Source organism: Aedes aegypti, chromosome 3 (assembly GCF_002204515.2).
Source record: "Aedes aegypti strain LVP_AGWG chromosome 3, AaegL5.0 Primary Assembly, whole genome shotgun sequence".
Taxonomy (NCBI): domain Eukaryota; kingdom Metazoa; phylum Arthropoda; class Insecta; order Diptera; family Culicidae; genus Aedes; species Aedes aegypti.
In genome coordinates this window covers 204,064,838-204,079,364 of record NC_035109.1, presented here as the reverse complement: position 1 = coordinate 204,079,364, position 14,527 = coordinate 204,064,838, and the positions used below count along the sequence as shown (strand labels likewise).

At 35.4% G+C, this 14,527-nt stretch overlaps 1 protein-coding gene across 4 annotated transcripts in view; it reads left to right on the top strand.

The window, feature by feature from the left end:
• Positions 1–14,191, top strand: part of LOC5566944 (protein mini spindles) — a 108,229-nt gene extending 94,038 nt beyond the window's left edge. For all 4 annotated transcript variants that reach the window (XM_021850924.1, XM_021850926.1, XM_021850927.1 and 1 more), the window contains one exon: positions 12,739–14,191. In XM_021850924.1, the coding sequence (XP_021706616.1) occupies positions 12,739–13,014 (276 nt within the window). In that variant the 3' untranslated portion in view covers positions 13,015–14,191. The remainder of the gene's footprint in view (positions 1–12,738) is intronic.
• Positions 14,192–14,527: the final 336 nt, after the last annotated feature.

Genomic DNA, 14,527 nt, shown 5'->3' with positions numbered 1-14,527 from the left:
CAAAAGTACGTTGCCTTCTGCTTGCTATAGTACACGCGATTCGGTTGTGACAACGTAGGCAATTCCAGTTTTAACAATCAGTTCTCGTTTATTCTTCGAAGATGTAACAAAGTTCCTTATAGAAATTTCGTCGGAATTTCATATGTATTTTTTCGTGAATTTTCTGTGGTATTTCCTTCGAAATTTCCTATGAAGTGTCCTTCGGAATTTCATTCTGAACTTTTCATTGGAATTTTCTTCGAAATTTACTTTGGAGTTTCTTTTTGAGTTTCCTTCGAAATTCGCTTTGGATTTTTCTTTAGAGTTTCCTTCCGAATTTCTTCTAGAGTTTGTTTCGGAATTTCCTGTGTAATTATCTTTGGAGCTTCCTTCAGAATTGTATTCGAAATATTATTTGGAATTTCTTTCGAAGCATTGGAATTTACTTTGGAATTTCCTTTTAAATTTTCCTTGAAGCTTTCTTCGGAATTTCATTTGGGATTTCTTTTGGACCTTTGAAATTTAGTTCGGAATATTCTTAAAAATTTCCTGTACAATTTTCTTTGGAATTTCTAGGTGGTAGTTGGTCCCTAGTGATTTATCCTACCTCCGTTCTGGTCACGATCTTCAGATTATCGTGATTCGTCAACATTCGTATTGATAAAGTGGAGGGACATGGTTGAAATGGAGTTTAAAAGAAACGAATGTCAGAACAGGTATCCACCGGCGACGCCAAACGGACCAACGTAATGTGGTGTAATTTGGGATTTGTGGATTGAATACTGATATTTTTTTGCCAAGCATCAATATGGGTGACTTTCGAGGATAGCGAAACGTAAGAGGGGTTAGGACAAGGTTGTGGATTTACTGGGTAAATCCATCACATTGGGGTTATGACTCTGTGTCTTGTCAGGAATAGGGTCTGATTGGTATGGTAGTATGCAATAGAGTTCGGAATTGATAGACAGACTTTGAGGAAAGAAGTTTTGAACGTAAGGCAGCAGCACCTTGGATCTTGGAGGGCGCAGGTCTGGAGAGTTGGGCAGCTGTTCATACTAGGTTACATTACGTAGAAAGTGGAATCTGTTTTGCCGTGCACAAATTATGGGAAGTATTTGAAAATGTTTTCTTGTTCAGATTGGGTAACGCAAGAGAGGATTTTTAGCTCTGCGTTATATTAGGAGGATATTATAGTGCATGGTCTACTGATGACTGTGTATTTTAAGGGTGATCGAATGAAAGCTTTGTTGAGTAAAGTTACCGTTGATTTTTTGCAGTTCGTAATTGTTTTGAAATGTTTGTCGGACAATAAGAAAATTTTCTAGGGTATTTGTTTGGATGCTAATGCATTATATTGATAAATCTAATTGTTCGTATCACACGCGAAGCATAGCATAACCCAATGTATAATGAAATTAGGTTCGAAGAAAGAATTAATATTTGATCACTTAAACTTTACGCTGCAAGATATTCTTAATCGTTTTTCTTTTCTTCTGATGTACACGAATAACTGGTATATTTAGCTAAAATAATGAACAATCATACGCATAGAGCCTACGGGTCATGCAGTTAGGATTGAAATTAAAATAATATTGCGCATTTCTTTCACACCACAGGTTTATCGCAGAAGTTTTTACATGTGCGGAGGCGTTGGTAGAGGTGCGCGATTGCGTCGAGTCGGGTCGGTGTTTTCAGCGGACTCATTTTTCGCAAATCGAAGAATGAGTGCTCTGAGGGCGATTCGATGAGGTCCCACACTTTTATTTGCGCTTTTGCACTTGTAAATGTCTTACTAAATAGGAATACTTTGTGTTAGGGAAAGTGCAGGAGAATAAAATATAATTCATTAGAATTTTCTGATAGAGGCAGAGTTCACATGTTACTTAGGTATTTAAAAGCAAATGAGAACCACATTAAATAATAGATAAACACTAATGGTCATATTTTTATATTTTCATTTCATCGCGGTCCTCATTGCTCGAGCGGAGACGACAAAACTCGAGGTGGATAGAATCGACGCAACTACGACACGGAAAAGAAACAGATGAGAAACTATCGATACATTTATTCAACTATAAAAACCACGTTTTAACGTAATGACTTTATTTCTTCTCGTTTCAGCAATCCAACAACCAAACCATCTCTACTATCTTTTCATTTCCTCTTCGTTACATTTATAGTCCCTCTGGCACTGAATCGAATGACGCATTCCGCTTTTTATTAGCGATGTCTTTGCTGTACGTTGAGCATGGTGTCGGAGGTGATGTGCTGTGTAGAACATCGGATGTTCTACACGGCACGCTACTTCCGGCATTTTGTTTGGCGTGCGGGATAGGCAGTGCTAGTGATGATATGAAGGCCGCTATTCGGTTTAGTGCCAGAGGGACTATATCTATTTAATGTATCTGAAGCTTGTGGGACCGCTTTAATTCCGGCGCCTGCTTGTGGAAGATCCCGGTGTGCTAAACGGTATAGGACATGTTAACGGGGGAGGCTTGGTAGGTCCTCACCCAGCCCGTGTCTAGATGGGCGGATAATTGTCTGCCAGGGTGTGGATTGAGCAATTACAATTACAATTTTCTTTGGAATTTCTACAGAGTTTTCTTGAGAATTTCCTTACAAATTTGCTTTGGATATTCCATAGAAAATTCCCTAGAAATTTCCTACGAAATTTCCTTTTAACTTCATTTTTTCATTGCAATTTGCTTCGGGATTTGCTTTGGAATTTTCTTTGGAATTTCCTTAGAAATTCCCTTTTGAATATACTTTGGCTATTTTTCAGAATTGTCGTCGGAATGTCCTTTGGAATGTGCTTCAGAATTTCTTTTAGAATTTTATTCAGTTTTTTTTTCGGGATTTCCCTTATACCGTTTTGAATCATATTACGGACAGCTTCATATTCCGGACACTCTACTTTGTATGGGAAACATTTCACACGAAATGTTTCAATTTTTCCCGTTCAAAAGTTCTCACTTTCGAGGCTCATTTTAAAGAGCTTTTTCCATTAAAATCTTTGCACACTCATAATGTGCAACTGCCTTGCACGTCTCTTTAGTGGCTTGATGACTTCAACTGATGATTTGACTTTTCTATTAATGATTTCCTTGAGCTGTCCGGAATTCGAATCAAAGTGTCCGGAATATGAGGCAAAAGTGAGGAAGCGTCCGGAATAAGAATCATGAAAAGGCCACACATTTCAATTCATTTAAAATAATTCAAGTTGCGAAAGCTTATTCTTTACCCGCAATTCGAAAGTTAAGGGTTTCTGACACTCGATAACGCTGAGAAATCATACAGAATGATATATTTAGTATGCTCTATGCTGAGTTATACTTCTCTAAGGCCTTAAGTGTCCGTAATATGAATCAAAACGGTATTTTGAAAGTTTCCATCGAAGTTGCCTTTGGAATTTCTTTTGGAGCTGTGATTTTTTCTTCGAATTTTCCATAGAAATTCCTTTTTGAATTTCATTCGGAATTTGCTTTGAATTTTTTTATGGAATTTCCTATGGAGTTTTTGGAATTTCCTTCGGAATTTCCTTTGGATCTTTTTCGGAATTTCCTTTGGAATTTTCTACGCAATTTTCGTCAGAATTTCCTCTGAAATTTGCTTCGGAAATTTCGTTGGATTTTTTTTAGTTTCCTTCGGAATTAACTTTGGAATTTCCGTCGAAATTTCCTTAGGAGTATCCTTTAAAATTCCTTTGCAGTTTTCTTTGAGGCTACTTATCAAATTTTCTTCAGAATTTCCTTTGGAATTCCTTTATTACTTCCTTCAAAATTCTCTTTGAAATTTCTTCCGGAATTTCGTTTGAAGTTTACTTCCAAATTTGTTATAGAGTTTCCTTGGAATTTACTTTGGAATAACCTCTGGAATTCCCTATGAAGATTTCGGAATTTTATTTATAAGTTTTAATTGGAATTTTTTACGGAATTTTCCTTTGGTCTGTTTTACGTAATTTTCATCAGAATTTCCGTTGAATTTTCTCGGAATTTAGTTTGGAATTTCCTTCGAAATGTTTTTTCGGAATTTTCTTAGGAGTATCCTTTAAAATTTCTTTGTATTCTTCGGAACTTCATATCTCATTTACTTCAGAATTTCCTTTGGAATTCCTTCATTAATTTATTTCAGTAAGTTGCTTCAGGAAGTTATTTTGGATTTCTTTGGAATTACTTTCGGAATTTCCTTCTTCAGTTCTTTAAAATTTTCTTCGGCATTTCCTTTGGAATTTCTTTCGGAATTTCTTCTGGAATTGCTTTCGGAATTTCCTTTGGAATTCGCTTCGGAAGTTCCTTTGAAATTTCTTATGGAATTTCCTTTGCAATTTCTTTTAGAGCTGGCTTCGGAATTTCATTTGGAATTTACTGCGCAATTTTCGTCCGAGTTTTCTTTAGAATTTGCTTCGGAACATCCTTCAAAACTCCATTCGGATTTATTTTTATGGAATTTCTTTTTGAATTTGCTTTGGAATTTCTTTCTGGATTTGCTTTGGAATTTCGTTTGGAATTTCTTTTGGAGCTACCTTTGGGATTTGATTTGGAATTTTCTACGTTATTTTCGTCGAAATTTACTTTGCAATTTGCTTCGGAATTTCTTCTGGAGTTTCCTTTTGGAGCTTCATGCTAAATTTGATTCGAAATTTCATTTGGAATTTCTTTTGAAGCTTTGAAATTGTTTCGGAATTTTCTTCAGAAGTACCTCTATAATTTTCGTTTCCTCTGGAATTTCCTTCGGTATTTCCTTCGGAATTTTCTTTGAAATTTCCTTCGGAATTTTCTCTGAAATTCCCTTCGGAATATCCTCTGGAATTTCCTTCGGAATTTCCTCTGGAATTTCATTCGGAATTTCCTTTGGAGTTCCTTCCGTATTTCCCCTAGAATTTTCTTCGAAATTATCTCTGGAATTTCCTTTGGAATTTCCTCTGGAATTTCTTTTGGGATTTTCTCTGGAATTTTCTTCCGAAGTTTCTCTGGAATTTCCTTCAGAATTTTCTCTAGAATTTCTTTCGGAATTACCTCTGGAATTTCCTCTAGAATTTCCTGCGAAATTTCCTCTGGAATTTCCTGATATATTTCGTCTGGAATTTCCTTCGGAATTTTCTCTGGAATTTCTTTCGGAATTTCCACTGGAATTTCTTTCGGAATTTCCTTCAGAATTTCCACTGGAATTTCCTTCAGAATTTCCACTGGAATTTCCTTCGTAATTCCCTCTGGAATTTCCGTTGGAATTTCCTTTGGAATTTCCTTCGGTATTTCCTTCAGAATTTTCTCTGGAATTTCCTTCGGAATTTGCAAAACTAAATTGGAAAGGTCACTGAGGTTCAATGCTTGATCTCTAAGATGAGTGCATCTGAAATCACGAAGTAGCAATCGGATATTGTATGAGACGAGGACTCCGAACTGGTTCAGCTTAGTGAAGTGTTGCATTCCGAATGAAAATCACGCAAAACTTTTCAAAAGGACCTTTTTAACAATGAGAGGCTTTCTAGAAAACTCTTGTTGTTAACTAAGTTACCTTTACATTTTTCGTCGAACATTACGCAAATATTATGTAGTAGTCCATACCATAATCTTTCGGTCTGTAGATATTAAGGTTGAAATTTTTACAATGACACCATAATTAAGGAAAGTGGACGAGACTTATTCGAGAACTCATGGTTTCAAACTGTACGAAAAATGATGCACCCTAATGGAAAATGAGAGAAACTCCCTAATGAAATATGTTAACAGTGTCCTACGATGATGTCGCATATCAAATGGAACTAGAGGCGCATGAATTCAGAGGAATTTAAAGCCTCTCTAAACAAAAATGAAGACAATGGCCTACGATTAGAAGAATTAAAATTAGAAGAATTAAAATACTAAAAGGATCAAATTCAAAATTTCTTGATTTTTTTTTTTAATTTTCGGCAAACACCAATGAAAAATAAGTGAGCCACCCTAATAAAATATCACGAATCTAATGAAGGATATGCCCTACGATGATGAAAGAGGTGATAAAATACTATTGTTTTTAATATCCCATTCAAATTATGATTTTTCGACAGAAAGGCCCACCGTAATGGAAAATAAGTGAACCACCCTGATAAAATACCGCATATTAAATGTAGAAAATGGCTTACGATAATGTGAGAGATGTTCCAATACTATTGTCTTCAATATTCAATTACAATTCTATTTTTTATTATTTTTATTTTTTAACAAAAAGGACCACCCTAATGGAAAGTAAATGAACCACCCTAATGACATATCACATATAATATGCTTTCAATGGCCAACAATGATATAGGATATGTTTCAATACTATTGCCTTGAATTTCTCAGCAATTGAATTCAAATCGTTCATTTCAAATTCTCTCCCCCAACTCAAAAATTTACTAAGTCCCAAAAGGTCGATTTTTTTCAAAAAAAACATTTTTCCAAATACAGGTCGGACTCGATTATCCGGAGACTCGATTATCCGGGGACTCGATTATCCGGGGACTCGATTATCCGGGATTCGATTATCCGGAATTTTAGACTCGATTATCCGGAATTTGTTTTTAAATGTTCTTGTTTTTCAATTTTTATTCATAAATCTGAGATAATTCGGTATTGCAATATACGATATGAATGGTTTTGCAGTTTTGAACGTATTTAAGAAAAGGAGGGGTTTGAAAAATTGTTATTTGTGTATGCTGGTCAAAAAATGTTTTTTCTTGTAACGACCCCTACTGTTCCTAGAAATAATTTCTGGCTACGCCACCGCATTATATAAATAAAACAACAACAAAAAGATAATATTTAAGTTATTTTATCGGAAATTTCATTTTTTTCTTATTGATTCGATTATCCGGAGGATTCGATTATCCAGAGTGAAAAAAAATCGATACTCCGGATAATCGAGTCCGACCTGTAACACCAGATCTCGACGTTTCATGCATTTCTAAGACATCTGGCATCAAAAAAAAAATCGATTTTGGAAATTTTTCATGGGTCAAAATAGCCAAACTTTGACCGCTTTGGGGGTCCACTTAATGAAGTCCGATTGAGCTCAAATTTTGCATGGGGACTTTTTTCGAGGAGACAAAACTTTTGAGCCCTACCATTTTTTGAAATTCGAAATATCGATTTTCATTGGCACCCTACTATGCATCGTAGAACAAAAGTTTTTTAGTGAAATCGAAAGGAAATTTTCTCAGCAATCTATTAAAAATATAAAAAGAAAAACATTTCCCGGAAAATTTTTCACCAAGAAGAAAATTGTCGGAAAAATAACGGAAAAACTATCGTCTGTATCATAAAAAATTTCAAAAAAATATTTTTTGTTTCATCAATCCATACTCTAACTTTCGTCCATAGACGCCAAAGTGGTATCTTTTACCGTTTAGGCGACAGAACTGAAAAACCGATGACCACCCGCACGCTTCCCATAGAAAAATGTGTTCTATTGTGGGCCTCATAACCGTGCGCTAACGGCGGCAGTAATTTACACACATTGTAAGTGTAACGCAGTAAACCATCCTTTCCTTTCCAGTCAGAAGAAGCTTTTCGTCAATTGGACCACTCACCATTGGTCAGTTGGGTGTTTTGTGTGCCCTTCATCAGCAACGTTATTTAGTATTAAAGCTAACAGCCTCTTTGAAAGCCGCACGGGAAGTTCTTGTTACAATCAATCATTATGGTAACGTTTGAAGGATCAAATCTCAAGATCCACTTTCTTTGGAAACATATGAATATATTGTTAAAATGTTGTTTCGGCCAGGACGTCTTTCCTACGTTGTGTCTTTTACGATACAACGGACGGCAAATCAAGCGAACGGCTTCACTTTAACAGATTTATTACTACTGAGAGGCAGCATGCCTACTCGTTGGAGAAACGAAAGAAACCACATTCTTACAAATTCAATGGGTGCGCTTTATATAGGCGCACTATACGGTCAGACAAAACATACAATAATTATTCATTACGCGCGTACGCTTCTCAATACAGTTTGGCGCGCTGTTGGGTTGGCAGGAGATATGAATTTTCAAAGTTTGAGGTATATAGAGAAATCGTGAAAATTCATCTAGAGTTTTCCGGGAAAATAGGCCACTATATACTTTTTGAATTTCACTTTTGGTCAAGTAGGGGAAAGTGGGGCAGTTTGGCCACCTTAAGAAAAAATCGATAAAAGTGATGAAAATATTATGGAAACTTTGGATTTTTGCAAGATTTCCAACATTTTTTAGATCTCTATGATTTCCGTTGTTTTATAAAATTCCCGAATGAATGAGAAATTTTTCATAATTTGTCATTTTTTGAGTCGACTTTTTACCGATGGGGTAAAATGAGCACCCTATTTTTGGTTGTAAAATTATTTCATATAATCTAAAAATTTAGTTATTTTTTTCACTACACTTGAAAGTTATTAGTATTTATGAACATTCCGTGCAAAAAGATTAAATTAAAAAAAAAAAACATTCTAACAGTCAAATTTCATCATTCTAAAATTATGAAATTTGAAAGAGTCATTCGGGGCAATATGGGCAGTTTTTTGAATTTAATTTATTTCTTTTTCTTTGAGTTTAGAACACACTGACTTGTAGCATGTTTATTGCTTTATTTCCTTGTCAGCTTTAGGGTTGCATGTTATTTCAGATGAAATTTCAAGAATATATGCAGTTTTTAAGTGGTGCTCATTTCACCCCATTGGCCAAATAGCCCCAACTATCCCTATCCACGAGCTCTACCTCTGGTGAAAATTTCATGCAAATCGGAGAACCTCCGGCCCAAACCTGTCCGATAATTTAAAAAAATGCCCTGAATTTAAAGAAAACATCATCAACTACGTAATACAAAATGAAAAAGTATTTAAACATAATGACTACCGCGTCACAAAATGATATTCCTTACGCTTCATGTTTCTGATAGGTTTGCCAATATGTTTAAAATTTAAAGTTCTGTCAGGAACCCGATAAACTCTTCGAATTGAGCAGTGCTTTTTATTGCATGTTTAGCTGTATTTTTTAGGATTTTGCAAAAACGTTAAGCCCATTTTCAATTCAAATATCTTTTTGAATACTAACTAGAGAAAATTTCAAAGATTTTGGCTTAATATTCATGATTTTTTTTGTAATATATTGAAGTATAATAATTGACCATATTGTGAGATTAGGCAAAGAAAAAAAAAATAATTAAAACATTGGAAAGTTGACTTTAGCGTTAGAATTATATGTCCAAAATTTCTAAAGAGAAAATATTGTAAGGTATTTCAAAATGTTTTTCGTTCTTTATTTTGATTCCTCGGGGGCCCCTTCATCGGGGGGCCCGGGGCACTTGCCCCCTTGGCACTCCCTAAATCCGGGCCTGATTATCAGAAGCAACTATGGCTCTAAAATCAATAAATCGAGACGAAAACCTCATGTCCGCCTAAATTAGTTTTCGGGACCAGTGTGCACTGGTTGATCGGGTTCGTTGGAATACGAAATGTTATTTAAAAGATAATTGTGGCAGCAATGTTGCTGCATTTTTTTCTTCTGTTTTCCAAAGTCATGACCTTGTTTTCAATTTGTAATTTCAAATTAAAAAATATTGCGTCACTGATTGACACCCTAGTTCTTCTTTCTTCTGGTTTGATATTGATGATGATGATGATATAGGCTGCCATCTATTGTAGCAAGGTATCCACCGGTAGCAATGGCCTATTCTAACAAAACAATTTGTTCAAGATTGTATGACTATTCGTATTCAATTATACTCCTGTCTGAAGGGCCAAAAACGAATGGCGGACCCGTAAGCAGAGACACTTACGCGAAACCCGCAAGGAAAAAGAATCTCCTTCCAAAAGTAAGTTCACACGAACAGTCGTACAATCAAGCCCTTGCTTGTCAGAAAGACCTAATAGATGGGAAGAAGAGCCCGCCCTTTTTCCACGAAATGTTAGCGATAGAAAGTTGACAGTTTCACTCTTTCTATCCATCTCGCTTCAATCGGGTGCCCTGATGGTCCCACCCAACCCAAAATGCATATAACATTGGAAATATAATCAAATAACAAAATTCATCATGAAAAGATCTCACCGGTTTTTTTTATCGTTGTTGTATTTTGAAGCTGGTCGTCATAACGATGTCGTCGAACTATTTCACCGTTAGCTATAAAGTATCATTTATGCGTAACTGTTCAAAACCGAGAAAAAAAAACTTCCACTCCTCCGATAAAGCGATACAAAAATCAAATCCACTTGTTGGGCTTCTCGAACTGCACTGCTCGAAAACCAAAAAAAAAACTTCCATTCCGACGAACCGAAAGTTTAAGGTGGCATAGCGCCATCAGCCGATTCTATTTTTCACCGTCCGAAACGCGGAACCGAAGTAAACGTGACAGAAAATTCAAAACGCAGCCGCCCGCGCGCACGGCTTGCTGCGATTCTTCTTTCTTCTGGTTTGATATTATGCCAAATGTCCGATATGCCAAATGACCTTTACTTCACATATGGTTTGATATTATGCCAATTGATTCTTACTTTACACATGGCTTGATACTATGCCAAATGCCCTTTATGCCAAATGGCGTTATGCCAAATGACCCAGACCCCTATTATGCCAAATGACCGTTATGCCAAATTATTTTATGCCAAACGGCTTTATGCCAAATGGCGTTCCCCCGTTGGGGTTTATCTTCGAAATAACCAATGATTTTGACGATCCTATGTGCAAACTCCAAGACATATCTCTTGACAGATCTATCTTGATGTTTGCGTCTATTTTGTGGTCGCCATATGAAGACGTGTGGATTGCAAGAATAGAAGCTGTTAAGAGAAAATTGTTTTGTAGAAGGTTACGAGCTGTAAGACCTCGATGTCAGATACAAATAACAAAAATAAAGAATAAAGCTTTTGTTTTGAAAATCTAATTTCAGACCACTAGGCTGGTCTTTATTGACGAATAAAAGTTGGTTATGTTTCGGGAAATTTAAAAATTGAAAAATTAGAATTGAAATTTAAAAATTTAGCAAATGCTGACTTGCTATCGCCTAAATTTTGTAAAATTTTTCATGATTTTCAACATTTTCATCGCAATCAAAGTTGTCTGACAAACATCAATCATTAGTTTTCAAAATAGATTTGGCAAAATTTAACCTCACTTTTATTCGTCAATAGAGACTTGGTCACCATATTGGTCTTCGGAGTCTCCAGCAAAACTTTCAGAGATTATTCCACAGGATCTTAAGAAATTTCTGCACAGATTCCTCGAGGAGAATTTAAGAATTTTTAAAGCGATTGCTTCCGAAATTTCTTGTGGAATTCTTCAGTCTCCAACTCTTTCAGAAATTGTTCCAGATGTTCCTTTTAAGATTCTTTCCCAAATATCCCAGGAATTCGTCCAGAGAATACTCCAGTGATTTTATTCTTATTAGGATTCTTATTGTCCATACTCGCATAACAGTCTCATCTTTTTTTTGTCACTTTTGAGTTAACTTTATTAATAGTGTTTATTTTGTGCACTTATTGAAATCATTTTCAAAACGGTATACAGGTCGGACTCGATTATCCGGAGTATCGATATTTTTTCACTCCGGATAATCGAATTACTAAGAGAAAAATTGAAATCTGCGATAAAAGAACTTATATATTATCTTTTTTCGTTGTTTTATTTATATGATGCAGTGGCGTAGCCAGAAATTACTTCTAGGAACATTAGGGGTTTTTAGAAGAAAAATAAATTGTTGACCGTCATACAAAAAAAACCGTTTTCGAATAACCCTTTTCTTACCTACGTCCAAAACTGCTAAACCATTCATATTGTTCATTGGAATACTAAAATATATCAAAATTCAAGAATATCAAAAAATATATTCCGGATAATCGAGTCCGACCTGTATTTGTATGGACAAAATGCGAAAAAATATCCATATCCTCTTAACAGCCCCTATTTGATTACCAAATTGAAGTGAACCAATTCCTGATATAATTGCTGTATTATTGCCCGCCTTTAGACGGGGTACCCTTTGGGTATCCATAACAACATTCACCTGACTGAAAAATTTAAAATTACATCAGTTCTATTTTTCAAGTATGGTTTTGTGAAATCTTATTTCTCGTTGATATTTTTACTTCAATTGTCCTCCGTTTTAACCCGAACACTATATTTTATACTCTAAATCGTCCATGCGTGATAAAAAATCATTGATATTTGTTTTTCTTCTGTAAAACGCACGGTGTTCATTTTACCACCACTTCCTCTACAGGTCATGAAACTTGAATAGTGTTAACAGTGGTGTTGTGTAGCATTTCATTTAGATCGGCTGAATATTGTGGAAATTAGATCCAAAAGATCAGGAATATTTGGTTGTGCAAAACAGGTGTCTGGCCGCATTCTCTGAAATATTCCTACGTTAACTTACTGGTTTCTGTTTGGACTCTTTTTTCATGCAAGAGGTTCATAAAGTTCCTATTAAAAAGATAAAGATAAAGATTTTAAATATACCCGCTCTTTTATCACAGCATCCACATCAATCGACCTCCTTCTATCTCTACTTGCAACCATGTATTTCGGATTTGAATATATGGAACAGTTTTTATGTCGCATACCTGCTCCATTAGAAAAATTGAAGTCAGTGTCTACTAATAGTTTTCAATTGTGTAAAACAGTGAAGTGAGTGGCTACAAATACGGAAGAAAAAGAACGCCATATCATCTCGAAGCAAAATTATTAAATAGAAGATATGAAGCTTATTAGTATGACCACTTTACAGCATAGAAATTAATTCAAAACGTAACATATGTTTTTTTTTCTTCAGACAAAAACCAGTCAAGCAGCGAACCATCAGTCCAACGCAATGCATGGTCAATATACGGACAACAAAATCACAGACGAGAACCTGAACCTGAACCAGATGCAGCCGAAGGTCAACCTACTGCGGAAGGAAGCTGTTGGCGGATTAGGTTCCGGTTTGAGCCCCACCACAGGCGGAGGCACCGGTGGAAGTGGTAATGCGAATATTGTTAGTAGTATCCCGTTACACCGACGCGAATTGCTTGCGCAAAAACTAGAACAAATTAAGCAACAAAAGTGAACCAGCTTGCAAGAACTGAGTTGATCTCAGTTTTTAATTGGAGAACAATAACTGTGAGAAAGGGACGGTATGATGGAAGCGTTTTTGACGCATTCCAGTGAATACAGGAAAAATGAGGTCGATGTTCGATCAAGCTCTTTAAAATCTCAGTTTTATATTGAACAGGTTTAGCTAATTATACTCTCATTGAACAGCAGTGTAAGCATTAGAAACGTCCTATTTGTTCTTTTTATAATTTTCATAAAGAAACTATTGTTTTCCTGACATTAGTCTTAAAATATTTTCCAAAAAGGCCTTATGACGCATGAGTAAGAATAACTCATAAAATGTAGTACGCGTTTAAAAATGCTTAATTTTTCGTATTGTTTCAATTTCCTCCTCGATTTTGCTGTAAAGCTAATGAAAGTAAAACAAAAACTCAAAACACTTGTAACACAGCAATTATTACTTATCAACTAAAATATGCCACTATGTTCCACACATGTAGTCACGAGTTATGAATATAACCAGAAACTAGTAGACACGCTTGTACTACAACACACCTAATGCATAGGGGTCCGGCGAAATTCCTTCCTATCGATTGATTACGTTTTAAACTGTTTTCTGTTCTCGGCCAAAATAACGCGTGAGCTGCTATATAGCAAGCAGTTATTGTTCAAATTAAATCATATTCAGACTGAAACAAAAGCATACCATTTCGAATAGTGTTACTTTTACGATATAATTTGTGACATGCTTATCGGTCCATAAGCCAACTTGTTAGTATTATTTGAATCTCTAATGAACCATCACTCTGATTATCCATTGAAAGGCCTCTCCACGTGGCATGTTGATAGCATTAAAATGCAAAGTTGTTTGTTCCATTGATTTGCTGTTTGAAATATTACTTGTTACAACCGAAACACGAACATACGTTGCCGAAGATCATTTTTGCACTATTTGTTAACCAACACTCGTTCCTAATTTTTAAGCCGGGTTTTATGTTAACCGATATAATGTTCTCTTCTTTTCATGAACCTATCCATCCAATAAGACACGTATCTGTATAAAAGCAAACGGGAGACGGCCACAACATGTATTACTCCTACAAAAATCGCAAAATAATAAAAAATAAATACTTAAACAACAACTGGACGTGTCCTCTCTGTTGCATGTATTGATTACATGACATTCATATGTAGAACATCAAAAGTAGAATACACAGGAGGATAGCGCATTGTAATCTAGTTCTTAACTACTTGGTCACCTTCAAATTAAACAGCATAGAAAAAAAAACAGAAAATGGATTACAGATTCAAATATATATATTTATTACTGCAAAACATTCATGTTGAATATGTAAACTGATTTAGTATTGAATGCAAACAATAAAAATAATACTAATAAAATTTGCGTTTTGTATTTGTATTTCTTGTGCATTTTTGAGAATTTCGTGTGTTTGTGTTGTTAAAAACAGAATTTCAATTTCAATGATCAATTATCCTGTTCGTTGTTTTCGCTCCGGCTCATCGGA